Source organism: Onychostoma macrolepis, chromosome 16 (genome assembly GCF_012432095.1).
Source record: "Onychostoma macrolepis isolate SWU-2019 chromosome 16, ASM1243209v1, whole genome shotgun sequence".
In the NCBI taxonomy this organism is placed as follows: Eukaryota; Metazoa; Chordata; class Actinopteri; order Cypriniformes; family Cyprinidae; genus Onychostoma; species Onychostoma macrolepis.
In genome coordinates, this window is record NC_081170.1 from 13459167 (window position 1) to 13477764 (window position 18598).

The following is an 18598-nucleotide window of genomic DNA, read 5'->3' on the forward strand; positions in this document are numbered from 1 at the left end:
GTGATGTCTTGATCCGTTCACGTTAGTTACCAAGGAATTGATTATTTGGTCATGCCGACCCAAGCTATTGCGTCAGTTGACGTCTTCTCTTTTCTTTCTGTCTGTCTATCACGCTTGCTTGCTCTGTCTTTTTGTGGGGTGTCTCAGTTCAACCGCTGCAGGTAGGGGAATCATTTTTTTCTTTCCTTTCTGTATCCTTTTACGTCACCCAATCTTAACCCCCTCTGTTACTCTTTTTCTGCCCTCTGCGCTGGAAAGCCCCGCTACCTCTATCCACCCTCTGCACTTGAGCTTGCATTCTCTTGCCTTCCTTCCTGTTCATGCAGCAATAAACCCCGGAGGCACACAGAGACAATAGTGTCAACATGAGACCTCAGTTTATTGAGAAGTTATTGTGTGATTAGATTACAGCAGTCAACATTATTCAGGACATCCACTAAAACAGCTGCTTCAGTTATTGCTGGGCTGCCAAAGGTATAATTAGGCAGTTCTCTAAAACCAACTGTACAAGTGAGGAAGTGTATTATGTTAGCAAAAGCTACTGCCATGAAGTGTTTTATGCTTAAACTTTTATTTTGTTTTAATAAGATTTCTGAATAATATTATAACTCTTCTTTCTGAACTGGGGCTGGAATGTTTTAGCAAAATGTATCTGCAAATATCTGTTGCTACTTGCACTGAATCACACAGTGTGACCTAAATATCAGGAAAAAAAAAAAGTGAGGTCTGACTTCAAAACCCACAGACAGCTTTGTGGAAGACACTGCAATACCATCACGGTGAGAATGTGTATGTGTTTGTTCCTACTCTTTTCCTCATTTGGTCAGAACTGTTAACAGTGTAGTTTCATTTCTTTACTGTAATTTCTGATGCGAGTGCTGGCTGGGACACAGAACCCTCTACATATCAGTAGTATGCAATATTTTATTCTATAGTTTATGAAAATAAGGTCTTTCCTCACAATATTCATCTCATCTCCAACATATAGCTAAGATAAAATATTGTAATGACTGAGGAATGACAGACAAAAGACGCTCCGTGTATGCTCGTTTTATTAGAACGCAGAACCACTGTTTTACAGACTCACCAGCCTAATTAACTCCCTCGTCTCTCCCTTCCGGGTCCTGAACTCCCCGCGATAACACGATCATTGCCGGTGCAAAACAAATAACAGCAATTTCCCCATGATTATAAAGTCTGTGCGCTACAATACGATGTCGATGTAACAGACACTAAACAAAAACTGTATACATTTAGGTGTTTTAATCACCCTTGTGATGTAAACAAACTCATCATTAATCAGTTTCCCAAAGCATATTCATAAGAACTACTGGTGTTATAAAGATCCACTATTTTTGAATGGTTATGTTATCTGATGTATACTGCATACTGTAGATCAGGGTTTTCAACCTTTTTGATGGCATGGAACCCCAAATAGGAACCCTTCCTAAAACTGTATATATTTTTACAGCCTACATACCTGTGTAAAATAGCATTTAGGCAATATTTACTTTTTAATAAGTTAACACTGTATCATTTTTCTACCTACAAGTTAGAAACATAAAACAATGGCTGTCAAAACAATAAAATAACTGTGATTTAGCTCATGATTTTTAAAGAGCCTTTAGAAAGGAGATTAAAATTGTAATAATGTCAAATTCAAGGATTTTATTTTATTTTAGCACATCTTGTGTCCCCTTTCGAGTCCCTGGACCCCAGTTTAAAAAAAAAAAAGCCAAAACTTAAGGTTCGCAACAACAACAGAAGTGGGATTCATGGCCAACACTGTAATAGTGAGCAATTTTACTTCCTTAGTTTTGTGTTAAAGCTTTCTGTTTTACTTCCTTTGTCTGGTGACTTATAGCTTACTTAGCTCATTTGTAGGTAAATATATGATTGGTAATATAGCATAATTTGTGGAATTTATTGGCAATGGTCATGTAATGTAATTGGTATATGTACTGCTGCATTAGAGAAAATGTTAAATGTAATGTGTATAATGACATTGTTTGACCTGTTTTTGTGTGGTTATTATGGTATATTAAATAGTGGTTGGAAAACATCCCAAAAAAAAAAAAAATACAAAAAACCTTGTCTTCCTCCGTGCCCCCATCTCTCTCTTTCCCCTCTAAACCTGCTCTCGTCTCTCCCTCTCACTCTCTCCCTTCCCCATTTTATCTATATTTGACTCATTTTCTCTTCCTCTTTTATGTCTCCACCCCTCACTTTCTTCTCTTTTTCATTTCTGACACCAGGCGGCGTACTTACTCTCTGTCCGGTCAAAGCTCATCCATGGGTTTCAGCATTGTAGCCAGTGTTTCTGGCTCATATGCAAAAGTTTTCAGTTAAATGAAATAGTGTTAGTATTAGTAAAGATGTTGACTTTTACTTATTTATTTATTTAAAATTGTGAACTCAAATTACAATGAAAAGTCCAATATACTTTTTTGGGCCACTGTACATAATAATTTTATGAATGAACTGAACATGAACTGAATATGCTTTAAATGAATGCATAATTAATGTTAATGTGATGTATATCCCCACAACAGTCTGTCTGGAGCAGTCACTACATGTTCCTCCTCCAGTTCACATCAGTTCAAGGTGAACGCCCACTGACAGATGTTGGGAAACATTCAGTTTAAGTATGTTGACAGATTTTTAGGGGAAAAGAGGGCTGGACATGATGATGCGTTTCACACAGAGCATGAAAGTGAAAGCTCAGAAGGAGAAAGTGGGCTGTGTTTTAACACTTCTCATCATGATCGTTTTTTGGTATGTATGTATTTCTCTACATTGTATTTTTCAAAATACAAAATATTGCATGGATTATAAGTTTGATTGTCATTTCTTTCTTTCTATCTATCTATCTATCTATCTATCTATCTATCTATCTATCTATCTATCTATCTATCTATCTATCTATCTATCTATCTATCTATCTATCTATCTATCACTGCATGCTTCCTTTTCTTTATGTCTATCCCTGTCTTTTCTACTTTACTATTTTTTTCCCTACTATTTTCTCCCTTGTTTACTGTTATGATTTTCCTGACTTTTCCCCTCCTGTCCAGTGTTATTGTCCTTCTCTTTCCCGTGTGTGGGTCAGTGTCATTGGCTGGATGGGTGCAGTCACCTGGACATCCACAAGGGTATGACCCCCATTCCAGCCTGACTTGGAAAAAGTGTGCTCCGACCGGACACAAAATCACACTCACTCTCATACATTTGGACCTAGAAGAAAGCTTTGAGTGTGAGGACGATGCCTTGAAGGTGTGTGTACAAAATGTAAATTGTATCCTTGTGCACTTAGAAGTTCAGTTTTATGTTAAAGGAATAGTTTACCCAGAAATGAAAAGGCCATCCAATATGTAGACGAGTTTGTTTCTTCATTGGAACAGATTTGGAGAAATTTAGCATTACATCATTTTCTCACTTCTGCAGTGAATAGGTGCCGTCAGAATGAGAGTTCAAAAAACTGATAAAAACATTGCAATAATCCACAAATAATCGACACGAATCCAGCCCATCAGTTAACATCATGTGAAGCAAAAAGGTACATGATTGTATGAAACAATTCTGTCATTAAGGCGGTTTATTTTTACATTGTTGCTTCTGGCCAAAATACTCCATAATCCATAATATTGCTTCCCCTAGTGAAAATATCCATCCCCTGTTGTCCTCTCACATAAAAATCCACAGTTTTGGACTGTTTTTGCTTGTAAATGATGCTTGATGTGTGCATTTCACTCCTGATTCAGAAAAGGTAAATTTTCCACTGGAGTAGGCAATATTATGGATAGGACTCATATTTTAGCTGAAAGCAATGGTTTGAAGTTAAAAACATCTTTATAGATTTGTTTATTACAAATGCACAGCTTTCTCGCCTTCACAAGATGGAAGTCGTGTGGATTACTTATGGACTATTGTGATGTTTTTAGCAGCTGTTTGGATTTTCATTCTGACGGCACCCATTCACTCCAATGGTGAGCAAGTGATGCAATGCTATATTTCTCCAAATCTGTTCTGATTAAAAAACAAACTCACCTACATCTTGGATGGCCTGAGGGTGAGTAAATATTCAGCAAATTTTCATTTCGGGGTGAACTGTTCCTCTAAAGAGAGTGTTTGTGTGAAAAGATCTACTACAGTGTATATTTTACATAGATTATTTAGATTTGTGTATTTGTAAGTGACAACTATTTTTCTCCAGTTATTTGCAGATGAGGTGCTTCTTTTCACTCTATGTGGACGGAAGTCCATGAAGGAGCTGCAGGCGTCTGTCAACCCTTTCCTCCACTCTTCATCTGGTGGTTGTCTCTCTGTTTCATTTCTTGCAGACTACTCGAACACTGAGAGACACACTGGATTTCGAGGCTTTTACACCATACAGGGTGCGAAACATGATGATGAGTAATACATTGACTACAGGGCCGAAAGCATATGAGATTATCTGTGGGTCGCTGTGAGTGTTATCAGTTATTGCTGATCTGAGTTTTAACCTCAAATCTTTCTTACTTTTAGATGTTAATGAGTGTATGGACCCTGAAAATGAGTGCACCCAACTCTGCAATAACTACATTGGAGGTTATCGCTGTTTCTGCCGACCAGGTTACATCCTTGACTCTGATAAGCACACTTGCCAAGGTAATGAATGAGATTTTGAGACATGTCATGTCGATTCAGTTCAGTTAATTATGTAAGGAATGCGGCCAGCCAGTCAATATTACAAATAAATTAAAAAAAATTATTATTCCACATATTACATAGCTACTTAGCAAGTAAATGACTACATGGACATGAAATAGTCATTTGAAATAAAATAATTCCATAATTTGTATATGCTTTCACTAAGAAAAAGATTAAAATGTGCCAAACAATCAGCATAGCAGACTAAAGACTAAAGGGCCATTCACACCATAGACTATAACTATTAAGTTTTAATAATCATTGTAATTCTAAGAGAATAGGGATCTCCACAGAGAAACTATATCGTTAGAATCACTTTCAGAATAAATTTTTCTCTAAGTGATGAGTGATTAAAACATTGAAAGCCAACCTGAATCCAAGAGCTTGAGCATTTAACATGGCAAATGACATGACTGCAGCATGCGCTTATAATAATAATGTGATTGTTCATTCTGTTAGTGTTTATACAGTATAAATCAAGACAGTGTCTGACAAGGTTTTGTTTTCTCTCTTTATGTCAGTTAGCTGCAGTGAAGATCGCACAGGCTCACGAGAAGGTGTGTTGATGTCACCTGAGTGGCCTGGGCCGTACCCAGAAAACTCTGTGTGTTCTTACATTCTGGCCGTAGAAGAGGGTCTGCAGTTTGAGCTGACATTCATGGGGGTGTTTGATGTGGAGAAGAAAGAGAATGGAGAGTGCATCGACTCGTTAACTGTATGCAACAAGTTTAGTAAAATATTTGAACCGATCTTGTTTTTCTTTTTGTATTTCTCCTCATTGACCTCTTCTCTCTTTCCATATACATTCCTCCTAGATAAAAACTCTCTCTGGTGCCGTTGAGACATTTTGTGAAAGGGATGTCCCTTCGTCCGTGGTCACAGGGTCTCAACGTGTTGAGATTATCTTCAGGACAGACCATAAAGGAGCAAACCGAGGGTTTAGCCTCTATTACGAAACAAGAGGTGTGCCTGCTGCCCCCCATCTTTAAAACTAAACAACAATATACTGCATGTTCAGATTTGGTGGCACCACATGATCTGAGAATCTGCCATTGAAAAACTCATTTGAAGGATCGCTGATCTGAATATTGATTGTTGATTGAAAAGTGCTGAGAATTGTTTCCTCACATGTTATGTTGTTGTTTATTTGCTTTCTGACAGAGATGAAATGTACTGGACCTGTGACACCAAAATCTAGTTTGGACCCACAGCATCCGGAATATTCCATAGGCAGTGAAGTTATAGTGAAATGTGACAAAGGACATGTATTGAAATCAGTAAGTATTTCAGGCTGATTGATTTTACATTCTCAGGCTGAAGAGCCACAGATTTAAGTTATGGGTTTGCTGAGAAACATTTTAGAAAATATCAATTAAAATTGTCAATATAAAATGTATTAGTAAAGTAGTACATTTTTTATTAGTATACATTAGTAACCAATTTTATTAGTTGAAATTATATTTTATAAATATTTTATTAGTATAAATTAGTAACTCATTTTATTAATATAAAATTGATTAAGATAGATAAAGAAATATAATTTAATTAAATTCATAATAATTAATAGAATATTATTATGTTATGAAATTATTTTAAATAAATATTTAAAATTTGGATAGTATGCTGAGTTTTTGCTGATATCAGTCGGCATTATATACCAGCATGTACTTTATACTGTAGTTTATGAGTCAAACCTTTTTTAATCATTGAAACTCACATTTAGCATGAAATGTCCCATAGAAGGAATCGGCTGAGGTTGAGTATAAGGCCACATGCCAGAAGAATGGACAGTGGAGTCCTGTTATTCCCTGTGAACGTGAGAAAATGTCTTCTTATAATGCCTTCTTGTCTTGATTTGAGTTGTGTTTTTACATGGGAAGACATAATTCATTTTTACCTGACCATTTTCCTCCCTCTCTCTTGGAATTAAATGGGCAGTTTTCACTGCCGATCTCTCTATATACAGTAAATGACATAATGTGATGTTTCAAGCTCACAACACTTAGCACAAACTTGTGGTATACAATTTTTTTGGAAGCATACTATTTTTGACATTCAAAATGCAGGAAGCTGAAAAATGTTCATGTGTCATTTTAAAAAAAGAAAAAAACACTCTTCTTGTTTTCTTCATTAGCTGTGGATTGCGGCATTCCGGATCTTCCTGAATTAACGGAGCTATCAGATAAAGATCCTCCAACAACTTATCTGAACCAGATCAGTCTTAAGTGTGCAAATGAATATTATCAACTGGATAAAAATGGTGAGATGTGTATGGTTTATGTGCACTACCTAATTCTTAAGAAAATACTAATTAGTTCTATATTTTTTTACTACCTTCTCTTTCCTCAGATAATTTTACCTGTAATGCTGAGGGTAACTGGGAGTCTGAGAGTGGTCAAAAATTAACAGACGATTTGCCTAAATGTGAACCAGGTACTCAGTCAATCTGAATACACCTATAAACCCAGATATGCTTTATCTTCCAAATCTCCTTTTCATATATTTCTTATTTCTTTTTATCTCTCTCTCTTTTAGTGTGTGGAATTAATACAGAGGCCTCTTTTAGTGGCAGAGTCTTTGGTGGGAAGCCAGCATCAATTAAGCAGATTCCCTGGCAGCTCTTTCATAGGCGACTTCCCAGAGGTGGCGCATCACTGATCAGTGATTACTGGGTTGTAACAGCTGCTCATGTAGTGGATGGACATGAAAACATGACCATGAATTGGTTAGGGGGAACAGTTAATGGTCAGGACACAGACCCAGTCACTATTGAGACAGAAAAAATAATCATTCATCCAAAATATAACAGAGTAGGACTGACGAACAAACAAACAAACTATGATCATGACATTGCGCTGATCAAAATGTCTAAAAGGGTGTCTCTAGGTCCAAACATTAGGCCAGTGTGTCTGCCAAAGGAAACAGATGAACCTGTGAAGGATGGCACAGTCTCAGGTTTTGGAATGTTTAAAAAAGAAACAGTTAGTAGACGTCTGCTTTATGGACATGTCCAGATATATCCACTTGATAAATGTGATTCAGTGGGTTTGTCTGCCACTGATAACATGATCTGTGCTGGAGGAGACGAAGTAGACAGTTGTCAAGGTGACAGTGGAGGTCCTTTGTTTTCTCCTTTTCTGGGCTATGGGTCTCCAGACAAGCCCTATCGTCTTACAGGCATTGTATCATGGGGTCCTTCTGGATGTGGGAATAAAAGTTATAAGGGCTACTATACTAAAGTCCAAAACTACCTGGATTGGATCAAGCAAACCATGGAAAAAAACTAACATCAAATCACCAAAATACTCCAGTTGTTAATTGTAATACACACCAATAAAAAGTTCCTCTCTGCTGTATCTGATCAACATATACGCATCTGCTATTTCCATGAATAATTCAGAATTTTGTATATGAAGTTGTTTTATTCTCACCAATAAAACTATTTTCACAAGTAAAGAATTTCAGCCTCTTATTACCTATTTTATAAAAAAATGTTCTGGCAAGGCCTTTTTTTGTCCAATGTTAGTAACATTACATTAATTTCATAGGTAATAAAGCAGGTAAAGTGCTCATGGGCTGCCCAGCCTGCCATATCTCTTTTTTCTTTTTCTTTTTTTCATGCCTTGCAGTGGTGCCAGATTGGTGTTCTAGATTAGTATTCCTCTTCAGCCAAATCAAACAAACCTGGCTTTTGTTGTGACTTTTAAAGGTTTTCTACCTCTGTTGCATCCAATCTCAAACAGCGAAGATTTATAAATTATGATTTATTATGTCAAAACTCCTTTAGAAACACCTTCCTTGTGTCTCACAAGACTTGAAACATCTAACAATCTGTAAAGAAAAGATGCATGAAAATGATCTCTGTAGACTTTAACCCTTACTGTTTGAGTAAACAGGTTGAAAATGCATGGTTTACGGGAAAAGTAGACACATCTCTCTCTCTTTCTTCTGCCATAGCCAAATCAAACAAGTTTACTTTTTTTGATGACTTTTAGACTCTTGTTCTCTTTATCGCAAGAAAACCTCATGACTGCATTAACAGTGTAGTCAAACGGATACTGACATCTGCATGTTTGTTATGGATAGAGTACATCTAATAATCTGGTAAGTTGTTTTTAGATATTATCTTCAAATTTGCATATATTACAAAATAGAATGGAAATTGTGTGATTACTTTAATAAGAGTCATTGGTGGATGTCAACGCTTTATAACAATGTTATAACTTGTATTTAGTAAATTAACTAAATTATTCCAACAACACGATTGATTTTTATCTTTTTCTGTTTTCTACTGAAACACTGATTCAGCCTGCTGTGGGCATGTGTGAATGTGTGCGAGTGTGAGCCAGCCATGTTTGGGGAGGTGTCTTCTCCACAGTACCCTCAACCCTATCCAGCAAATCTCCAGAAACAATGGGACCTGGAGGTGCCGCAAGGCTACCAGCTCCAGCTGACGTTCAATCACCTGGACATTGAGTCCTCTCCAGACTGTTACTACGATTCTGTCACTGTTAGTGATGCTTCATCTTAGAACTTGTGTCATGTGGATGTTTTCATACACAATGCTCGAGTGCTGTGACCTTATTTGAGTTGCACAATCCATACCTCGTACCAGTGGCACCTGCAGGTGTACGGCTGTACGCACTGTGTATACCATGAGCGCTCAGACTGACCTGAGATTTGCCCCGCAAACATTTCAGCAGTAATTATAGGCCCGTGTGTCCCGTATTTCTGTCGACTGAACCAGCCATGCCATGAATGTATCAGTCTTTTGCATGCCAAAGTCAATTTCTGCTTATAAACATTATGTCAAATAGAAAGAGAAAATCGTGCTACACGCACTTGAGATCATGAGATCGGGTTAGACTACAACAATTAATTTGTAGCCTATTTTACAAATGGGAATACAACGAATTCATGACAATGTTTTACATTCAAGCTACCCTAGAATTTATAGTGGAAAGTTCTTTAAAATCATCTGGAATGCAATAAAGTATTTTTTAAAGCTGTTTTTAAAGCATTTGCTGGATGGATTAAAAAATGGGCTAGTAAATAATTCATATATCAGACAAAATTGCGTTGCAGAAAATCCTTTAAATTTTAAGGAATTCAGAGCAGAGCAACATAAAAATCAGAAAAAAATATAATCTCGGGCCTGTTTTAGGCTTTTCCTTATTTTTATATTTTAGACGGTGATGAAAAATGACTGGCCATCTCCTCATTGGACGTGCATTTAGAGAGAAATGCATCTTTACGGATTACATAATGAAAGAGTTTTTGTTTACGATTTGAATTATTTCAAATCGTAAACAAATCGTAAAATTGAATTATTTCAAATCGTAAACAAAAACTCTTTCATTATGTAATCCGTAAAGATGCATTTCTCTCTAAATGCACGTCCAATGAGGACGAATTATGAATTATTTAATTTTAAAGTAGCAATTTAAAGCTTTCTATAGCTATATTTATCATATTTGTGACTCAATTCGTTGAGTTTCGGTTCAGCATTGTGAAGCGCTCCTATTCAAGACGAGACAGCAAGTGCATCCTCGGTTTTCCTATTTATTTTATAAAAGCACAACGTTTTGTTGATATTGTGAATGCACACAAATAAAAGTAGACCCTTTAAAGTTCCGAATGATATATTACTCTTACTTTTATGAGCAAAAATTACGGCGTATTTTAAGTTATTTCCACTATCAAGAAATAAAAAGTCACCGCTCTGGTGCCTCCATGTCCTGCAAAGTGCACTTCAGCTTCCACTCTTCACACAAACGATTAGACATGCACCTAGCACACATTTATATAGTTCAAACATTTAAACTAACATTGTGATATGCTTGAACTGTTTATATCTATAGATTGTATTTTAGGCAAGTCGTGATGATTTGAGAAGGCTAAATTGATCAAACATAGGCTATGATCAGCTCACTGTCTGCTGCTGATTGCTTGGAAAAAAAACAACTACTTACATTTAACGAACAAAAAGTTTTTTGTTTTTTTTATGTGCAGGTGGTGTCTGATAAGATGGTTCTGGGGAAGTTTTGTGGCCAGAATTCCACAGACAGGTTTCACCCAGGAGACAAGCCGATCTCGGCTCCTGGTAACAGTCTGCAGCTGGTTTTTCTAACAGATGACTCAAATCACGAGTCACACTTGGGATTCACTGCATTCTACCAGGCTGTTGGTGAGTCATGTTTGAAGCATATTACAAACAAAACAGTTTAGTAGTATGGTTACTTCTCCTAATATTTTATAAGCATGTAAAACAGCTCTATTACACAGCAGTTCTTGAAATTTGAGTGGTGTTCCAAGAGTGCAGTGTATCACTTCACTTGCCTGTGTTTGTGCACTCCATACAGGCCTGTTTGTGTTTTAAAAGTAGGGAATTTCCAGTAATTGTAGCTATTTTTCCATCCATTTTTGGGATACAGAGGGGGGAAAAACACTGAATAGAAATGCTAAAGCACAGTTATGATCTTTTTTTAATCCTATAAGAAGATATACACAAAACTGAATAAACTGCATTCCCAAACATTGCACATCTGAGGTGCTACTAATTTATTATGTAGGAATAAAGAACCACAGTGGCTTTACCAGTTGCAGCAACTTCTACATTCAATGTATATATTTTGTGCCAGTTTCACAGGAAGCGACCGTTTTCTTCTCTTGGAATGGAAAATGTGCTTTATTCGCAATTGCCCTAGCGGTAAGCCCCTCCCCTCGAACGCAGACTAGCCAATGGCAGTCGAGTATCGGTTGCACGGGGAGCGGAACTCGGACAGGTTTCAGCGCCATAGAGAAACAAGATCCGAAGCTCACATCATTTTTATGGGGTTAATGCTTCAAAAATGGAACACTGATGTGCCTGGGGTACTTGTAACACTGATTCCATGTATCCTGAGAGGATGGGCAATATAATTTATTTTATTACATTTCTTGAATCCAAACAAAACAGAGCAAAATGTCCTTAACTATTCAACCCCCATACAAATGAAGACAAAAACGTTCATTTTCTGGTTGTCATACACTCATTAAGTTACAATTTTCATATGCTCAAGCAGAACGTTAATGATATCTTGTGCTTTAGCAAGGTATCTCTGGCTAAAACTAGCTAACCTTAAAGTTAGTGAGTCCATGCTAACGTACAAACCTAAATAGCGGATTGTTCTCATGTCTTGTAAGTTACAGTTTAGGTCAAAAACACCTAAACGAAGGTCTACATTTCAGTGCCTCTCCATATTAAACTGGTTAAATGTACATTAATTTAATCATACCCTGCGTGTGCGATACATGAACAGTGTTGATCCTGCATGTTGTCATCCGCGATCATGGTGACTGACCATAATATGAGATTTATCCCGCTTGCATTGTGATCTGTAAACCCTCGCTTCGAGTTACCCACCGTATTTATTTATAAATATTTTATAAATCCCTCCATGGAATATTTAATTCCCATTTGGTGGCCTTCTGTGTCCAAAATTGTGCAAAAACATCATGGGACAAAGTTTTCACACTGCAGCTGTCTTTGTAAGACAGTGAGCAATTCCGTTTGTTTGTCAGAGGGAGCAACAGTAACTAAGGGGGGCGGGGCTTTCTGATAGGCCAATTTGTTTCGCCAATGTTTTGAAAGTTAAATTCAATAAGACAAATTCACAACTTTTGGAAGGAAACTGATACTATCTATGGTATACATCAATACACCATAGTTGGTGCAGACAAGTGACTGTCTTTATAAGCAAGTCATTGAATCATTCGCTCAACCGTTTTATTTAAAAACACTGATTCCACTGTGGTGTGTTGCTCTGTGACTCGGAATCAATTATTCATTGGCTTTGTTTGGAACTATTTTCATTGACGCAACAAAACTTGACACACTAACTGGTCCAAAATATTGTGTCTAAAATTGAAGCTGATAAATATTTATTTCTTGTTTATTTAACTGTTGTATAAAAGCAATATGTTGAATATTGGAACAGCAGTACTGTTGATTGTGTCATATGATGTTATTTAATTAAACATAATTAAATAATTCAGTGCTGTAGTAATACATCATTTAATGCTCCTATACCTGTTCCCTTAGACATAGATGAGTGTTCCTCTTCCAGTGTGGAAAATGGTCCACCATGTTCACAGATATGCCTCAACACCCTCGGTTCCTACCTGTGTGCCTGTTACCACGGTTACACGTTACGGCCTGACCAACGCACCTGCGTCTGTGAGTGTATTCATTAATAAAATCCCAGGCGCTATGATCTTTATATTTCCAGCACACAGTTTATGTTAATTATAAACAAAAGCAATATAAAAGTAAAAGCTAATTCAAAATATCAACAAAATGTTAGCAAAAACTATCATAGTATACTATCATAGTTTACATACAGGTGAAAAGAATGATAACCTGTAGCAAGTGGTGTGTTTCTTCCCTGTGTTAGTGGAGTGTGGAGGTGGGGTGCACAGTGAATTAGAGGGGACCCTCTCGAGTCCTGGTTTCCCAGACATGTCCCCGCTTGATCTGGACTGCATCTACACCATCTCTGTGCAGCCAGGCTTTATAATTACTCTCAACTTCAGCCAGAACTTCCACATAGAGCAGGTCTACAGTCAAGGAGAGTCCTGCCTCTTCCATTGGCTGCAAGTATGCTTTGCTATAATTGTCTATCTACAGTGCCCTCCACTAATATTGGCACCCTTGGTAAATACGAGCAAAAGTGGCTGTGAAATACATCTGCATTGTTTATCCTTTTGCTATTTAATTTAAAATATTCACAAAATTCTAACCTTTCATTGAAGTAAATCAATTGAAAGTGGGGGAAACTCACATTATGAAATAAATGTTTTTCTCTAGTTCATGTTGGCCACAGTTCTTGGCACCCAATTATTGCAACGTCCTTTTCCCAAGATAACAGCTCTGGGTTTTCTACTATAATGCCTGATGAATTTGGAGAACACCTGACAAGAGATCAGAGACCATTCCTTCATCCAGAATCACTCCATGTCCTTCAGATTCCCAGCTCCATGTTGGTTCTTCTTCTCTTCAGTTCACCCCACTCATTTTCTATCGGGTTCAGGTCAGGGAACTGGGACGGCCATGGCAGAAGCTACATTTTGTGCTCAGTGACACATTTTTGTGTTGATTTTGATGTTTGTTTTGGATCATTGTCCTGGTGGAAGATCCACGGCCCATTATAAGACTTCTAACAGAGGCAGTCAGGTTTAGAATTTTTATCTGTTGGTATTTGCTAAAATCCACAATGTCATATATCTGAACAAGATGTCCAGGACCTTCGGCAGAAAAATAGGCCCACAACATTAAAGATACAGCATTTAACTGTGGGCATGGGGTACTTTTTATGTGGAACAGGAAGTCATGGCTGAACAATTTCATGCTCCTAGTCCCCCTGGTGTGCTAAAAAATTTAAATATGAATGGGAATATACTTCAGAGATATTTTACTCATAAGAATTTCTAGGGGTGCCAATAATTGTGGCCAACATGCATTGGGGAAAAACATTTATTTCATAATTTATTTCAAACTTTCAGTTGTTTTACTTCAATGAAAGGTTTGAATTTTTTGAATTTTTTGGATGAAAGTTAAAAAAGATAAACAATGCAGATTTATTTTGACAGTCGCCTTTACTCATATTTACCAAGGGTGCCAATTCTAGTGGAGGGCACTGTATCTTCAAATGTATTCATTTTTAGGTTTATTTCTGTGCTGCTTTTCATTCTTTCTCAGGTATCTGTCCAAGGAAAAGAGCCCCAAAAGTACTGTGGACGAACAAGCCCTGGAGTCCTGAACACGGACACTCACTTTGTCCAGCTGGAGTATCACACCGATGGATACGGACAGAGCCAGGGGTGGAGCTTACGTTACACAACACAGAGTGAGAAAAAAAAATAAAAAAAATAAAAAATATATATATATATATTTCTTTCTCACTCTTTTTTTTTGTGGGGGGGCTGGACAGTAGATGGCAGAACAGTAATATTTTAAATCCTCAAATATCTGTGGTGTTAATCTTCATTAGTCCAATTTTCTTTTTTAAAGAAAACGAAAATCTTTTTTAAAGGGGTACAGTGTCCACAGCCAGGCAGCATCGGCAATGGAACAGTCACTCCTAATTTTCCCCGATACTTCTACAGAGACTACATTCATGTGCGCTGTAAGCCGGGATACAAGCTAATGATGGTGAGGTTTACAATAATGCTGTTAGTAAAGCAAGAACCGTAAGGGGCCATTCACACAGAAAATGTTTTTGTGGTTCAACATGACACACAGGGCAGTGTGGGGATAAAATGGTCTAGAGACATATTTTTTAAAAGTTGAACTTTTTTAACTTGAACACCACATTTTTTGAACACTGTTTCTTGTGCGAGACGCTGCAAAAAACACAATATGTGAATGCAATGTTTAAACACATCTATCCAAAATCAATGCAAAAATGCATTTTGTGTGAACGGCCTAAGAGTGCATTAGTGATTATACACATGGGCTTCCTTTAGAGCAGTGGTTTTCAAACTTGTTCCTGGGGACCCACAGCTCTGCACATTTTGCATGTCTCCCTAATTTACACACCTGATTCAGATCATCAGCTCATTAGGAAAGAGCTCCATGAACTCAAATGAGTGTGTCAGATTAGGGAGACATGCAAAATGTACAGAGCAGTGGGTCCCGAGGAACAGGATTGAAAATCACTGCTTTTGGTGGTGACTTAATGAAGAATTTTCCTTTGCCTACTTTAAGGGAGATGAAGAGATTTCAAGTTTTAAGTCCATATGTCAGAGTAATGGACAATGGCATTTGACACTGCCGGAGTGCAAGAGTGAGTAAATACATGTATACACCTGATTTTGCATTTGGCTACATTGCATCCATTCATCATTTCATTCCTATGTATCATCCACATTACAGTTATTGACTGTGGAGCTCCAAAACCACTGTTGAATGGAGAATTTGACCTTATCAGTGGAGAAAACAATGAATATCTTTCGGTCATAGAGTATCACTGCAATGAGCCATACTACAGGTTTAAAGATACTTCTAAAGGTCAGATACCATACAAAACCCACCTTTATTCTTTGTGATTGATTAATCATGACCTCATTTCCTTGCTTTCTTTCTTTCACTTGTGTAGTAACATACAGGTGTGCAGTAGACCGAAAATGGACAGAAGTCAACAACAATGATGTTATTCCTCCTTGTTATCCTGGTAATAATTGTGGCTTGTCAACAGACAGTACTATTGTTATTTAAGTGTATTTTACATTACATTATGTTCATATTTTTATTTCTTTTTTACATTTTTTTTAGTGTGTGGAATGAATACAGAGGTCTCTTATGGTGGCAGAGTCTTTGGTGGGAAGGCAGCCAGATCAGGACAGATTCCCTGGCAGCTCTTTCATCAGCAAAGTCACAGAGGTGGTGCATCTCTGATCAGTGATTACTGGGCTCTTACAGCTGCTCATGTGGTAGATGGACTTGAAAACACCAACATGACTTGGCTTGGAGGAATAATCAATAGTCAGGAGAAAAACTCAGTCACTATGGAGGCCAAGAAGATTATAATTCACCCAAATTATCAGCGGATTCCTGCGGGTGATCATCGAAAAAACTTTAATAATGACATCGCACTGATCAAAATGTCTGCTAGAGTGCCACTCGGCCCAAACATCAGGCCAGTGTGTCTGCCAAACAAAACAGTTGAACCTGTAATGGAGGGAAAAATGGGTACAATATCAGGCTTTGGTGGGTTTGAGGGAAATTTAAAAAGTGATATTTTACAATATGGGCATATTCGGGAATATCCTTCTGAACAGTGTGTTTTTGGGGATCTGCTTGTCACTGATAACATGTTCTGTGCTGGAGATGAGGTTAAACGTGTTGACAGTTGTCAAGGTGACAGTGGGGGCCCTCTATTCTTCCCCATGTTGGGCTATGGAACTAAAGAGCAGCCCTACGAAGTGAGGGGCATTGTGTCATGGGGTCCAGAAATATGTGGCCGTGTTTCTAAAGGTTACTACACTAAAGTGCACAACTACCTGGGCTGGATTGAAGAAACAATGGCAAATAATTAACATCCTGTGTGCAACATGAGAGATTATTAATTAATTTCAAGTGGTTTCTGAGATCAGTTTCAATTATGTGCATAATGGTAAGAAAGATTTAGATTGAAATAAGCCTATTTTGCCTGTTTGTCTTGTATAAATTTGTATAAATTTATCCAATCTGTCCAATTTGTATAAATGTTTCAAAATTAGGCAAAGAGGATTATCTCATAACTTTATCTCCATCTGCAGGGTTAAAAAATAAATGATTTGAGGTCTCAACTGGTTGTATAACTGGATATGCAATCATCAATCACGATCAAAGCAACTGATCCTTATATACTATACATGTCAGATAAACTCTTATCCATATTGCATGTAATTAATATTTTCACACCACCACCTCCTGCAGCCTAATAAATGACCGTAAATTATACAATATGCAAATGTTGTCCCCTGTAAGACAATAAATAATTTAACCTCTCACTGACCATTTCTATATGTGTGTTCACAGTGTGTGTGTGTGCTTAATATTGATGTTTGGTTCTTGAACGAATCTTATTTGCTTTCACTTCTTGTCAGTATACATTCTTTGCTTGAGGGAATCGTGCAGTTAGAAATCAACATTGTACTGTTCGTAACCCCGGTTCTCTGAAACATCGAGTAGAGAAGAAATGAAGGAGAGAAATGGCCCAAGAAATGAAGAGCTGATCACTCCTCCTGAAAGGGCTGGTCCTGTCGGCTGGTCTCTGCACAACAGGACATAAAGCATTATCAAAATCAGCGTTGAACAGCATTCTTTCACCATGACTAGGGTAGGAGTTATTAGGCAGAGCAGAGGGAAAGAGTATGAGAATGTCTAACGTTACTGAAAAAACTCGATTACAGTATGCTCGTGATTATCAGGCTTTACTTCATGTCTAACAACAGTGATGAAAATGGACAAGTTTCTTCTTACCTGTCAAAAGTTATAGTGGAATATTTTCAGACCGTATTTTCGACCTGCTATAGTATCCCCCCTCCAAAATGTACAGATGATGGCCTATCATCAAGTGTTTTATTTTGTCAATACTTCACTTCATTTTTCGACCTGCCAAAATGATGGCTGTTTTATTTTGTGTTTAAGAGTTTTATTTTGTGAATACTTCACACTATGCAGAACTACAATCAGCACACAGGAAGGTGTGCCTCGAATGCACATGTGGTGGAACCACCTCAAACAAATGTCACACTGAATCTGGAAAACAAAGAATTTGGGTTTTACATAAGTTGTTTTCAGTAAGAGGCTGCAAATTTTCCTTTCTTGTGTAATTGATGTTATTTTTTTTAATATACAATGCATACGGAAAGTATTCACTGCGCTTCACTTTTTCCACATTTTGTCAGCTCAGGTGCATCCTGTTTCCACTGATCATCCTTGAGATGAGTTGTTTCTACAACTTGATTGACTCCACCAATCAGGCCTATATGGTAGAGTAGTCAGAAGAAAGACCCTCCTCAGTAAAAGACAATGACAGCCCGCCTAGAGTTTGCCAAAAGGCACCTGAAGGACTCTCAGACAATGAGAAACAAAATTCTCTGGTCTAATGAAACAAAGATTGAACACTTTGGCCTGAATGGCAAGCGTCATGTCTGTAGTAAACCAGGCACCGCTCATCACCTGGCCAATACCATCCCTACAGTGAAGCATGGTGGTGGCAGCATCATGCTGTGGGGATGTTTTTCAGCGGCAGGAACTGGGAGACTAGTCAAGATCGAGGGAAAGCTGGATGTACAGAGACATCCTTGATGAAAACCTCCAGAGCACTATGAACCTCAGACTGGGGCGACGGTTTATCTTCCAACAGGACAACTACCCTAA

General features: G+C 37.6%; 2 protein-coding genes across 3 annotated transcripts; both read left to right on the top strand.

Annotated features, from left to right (window-relative positions):
- Positions 1-107: 107 nt before the first annotated feature.
- On the top strand, positions 108-8148 carry LOC131522168 (complement C1s subcomponent-like). 2 transcript variants are annotated; one of them, XM_058747467.1, is made up of 12 exons: positions 108-161; positions 2553-2775; positions 3075-3273; positions 4214-4394; positions 4525-4647; positions 5211-5404; positions 5505-5652; positions 5851-5966; positions 6430-6505; positions 6824-6949; positions 7039-7122; positions 7225-8148. In XM_058747467.1, exons 2-12 carry the CDS (start codon positions 2684-2686, stop codon positions 7974-7976), a joined length of 2091 nt encoding a protein of 696 aa, XP_058603450.1. In that variant the 5' UTR covers positions 108-161; positions 2553-2683; the 3' UTR covers positions 7977-8148. The 2 variants fall into 2 exon arrangements, with proteins under 2 accessions (XP_058603450.1, XP_058603449.1); XM_058747466.1 differs by lacking the exon at positions 108-161 and adding an exon at positions 642-779.
- A 503-nt stretch (positions 8149-8651) lies between these two features.
- LOC131521205 (complement C1r-A subcomponent-like) lies at positions 8652-17220 on the top strand. Its single transcript, XM_058745716.1, has 11 exons — positions 8652-8793; positions 8998-9199; positions 10702-10876; positions 12773-12907; positions 13125-13327; positions 14429-14576; positions 14763-14881; positions 15437-15515; positions 15605-15739; positions 15828-15902; positions 16004-17220. The coding sequence occupies exons 1-11, from the start codon at positions 8759-8761 to the stop codon at positions 16765-16767; spliced, it is 2070 nt and encodes a 689-aa protein (XP_058601699.1). The 5' UTR covers positions 8652-8758; the 3' UTR covers positions 16768-17220.
- The last annotated feature ends 1378 nt before the right edge of the window (positions 17221-18598 follow it).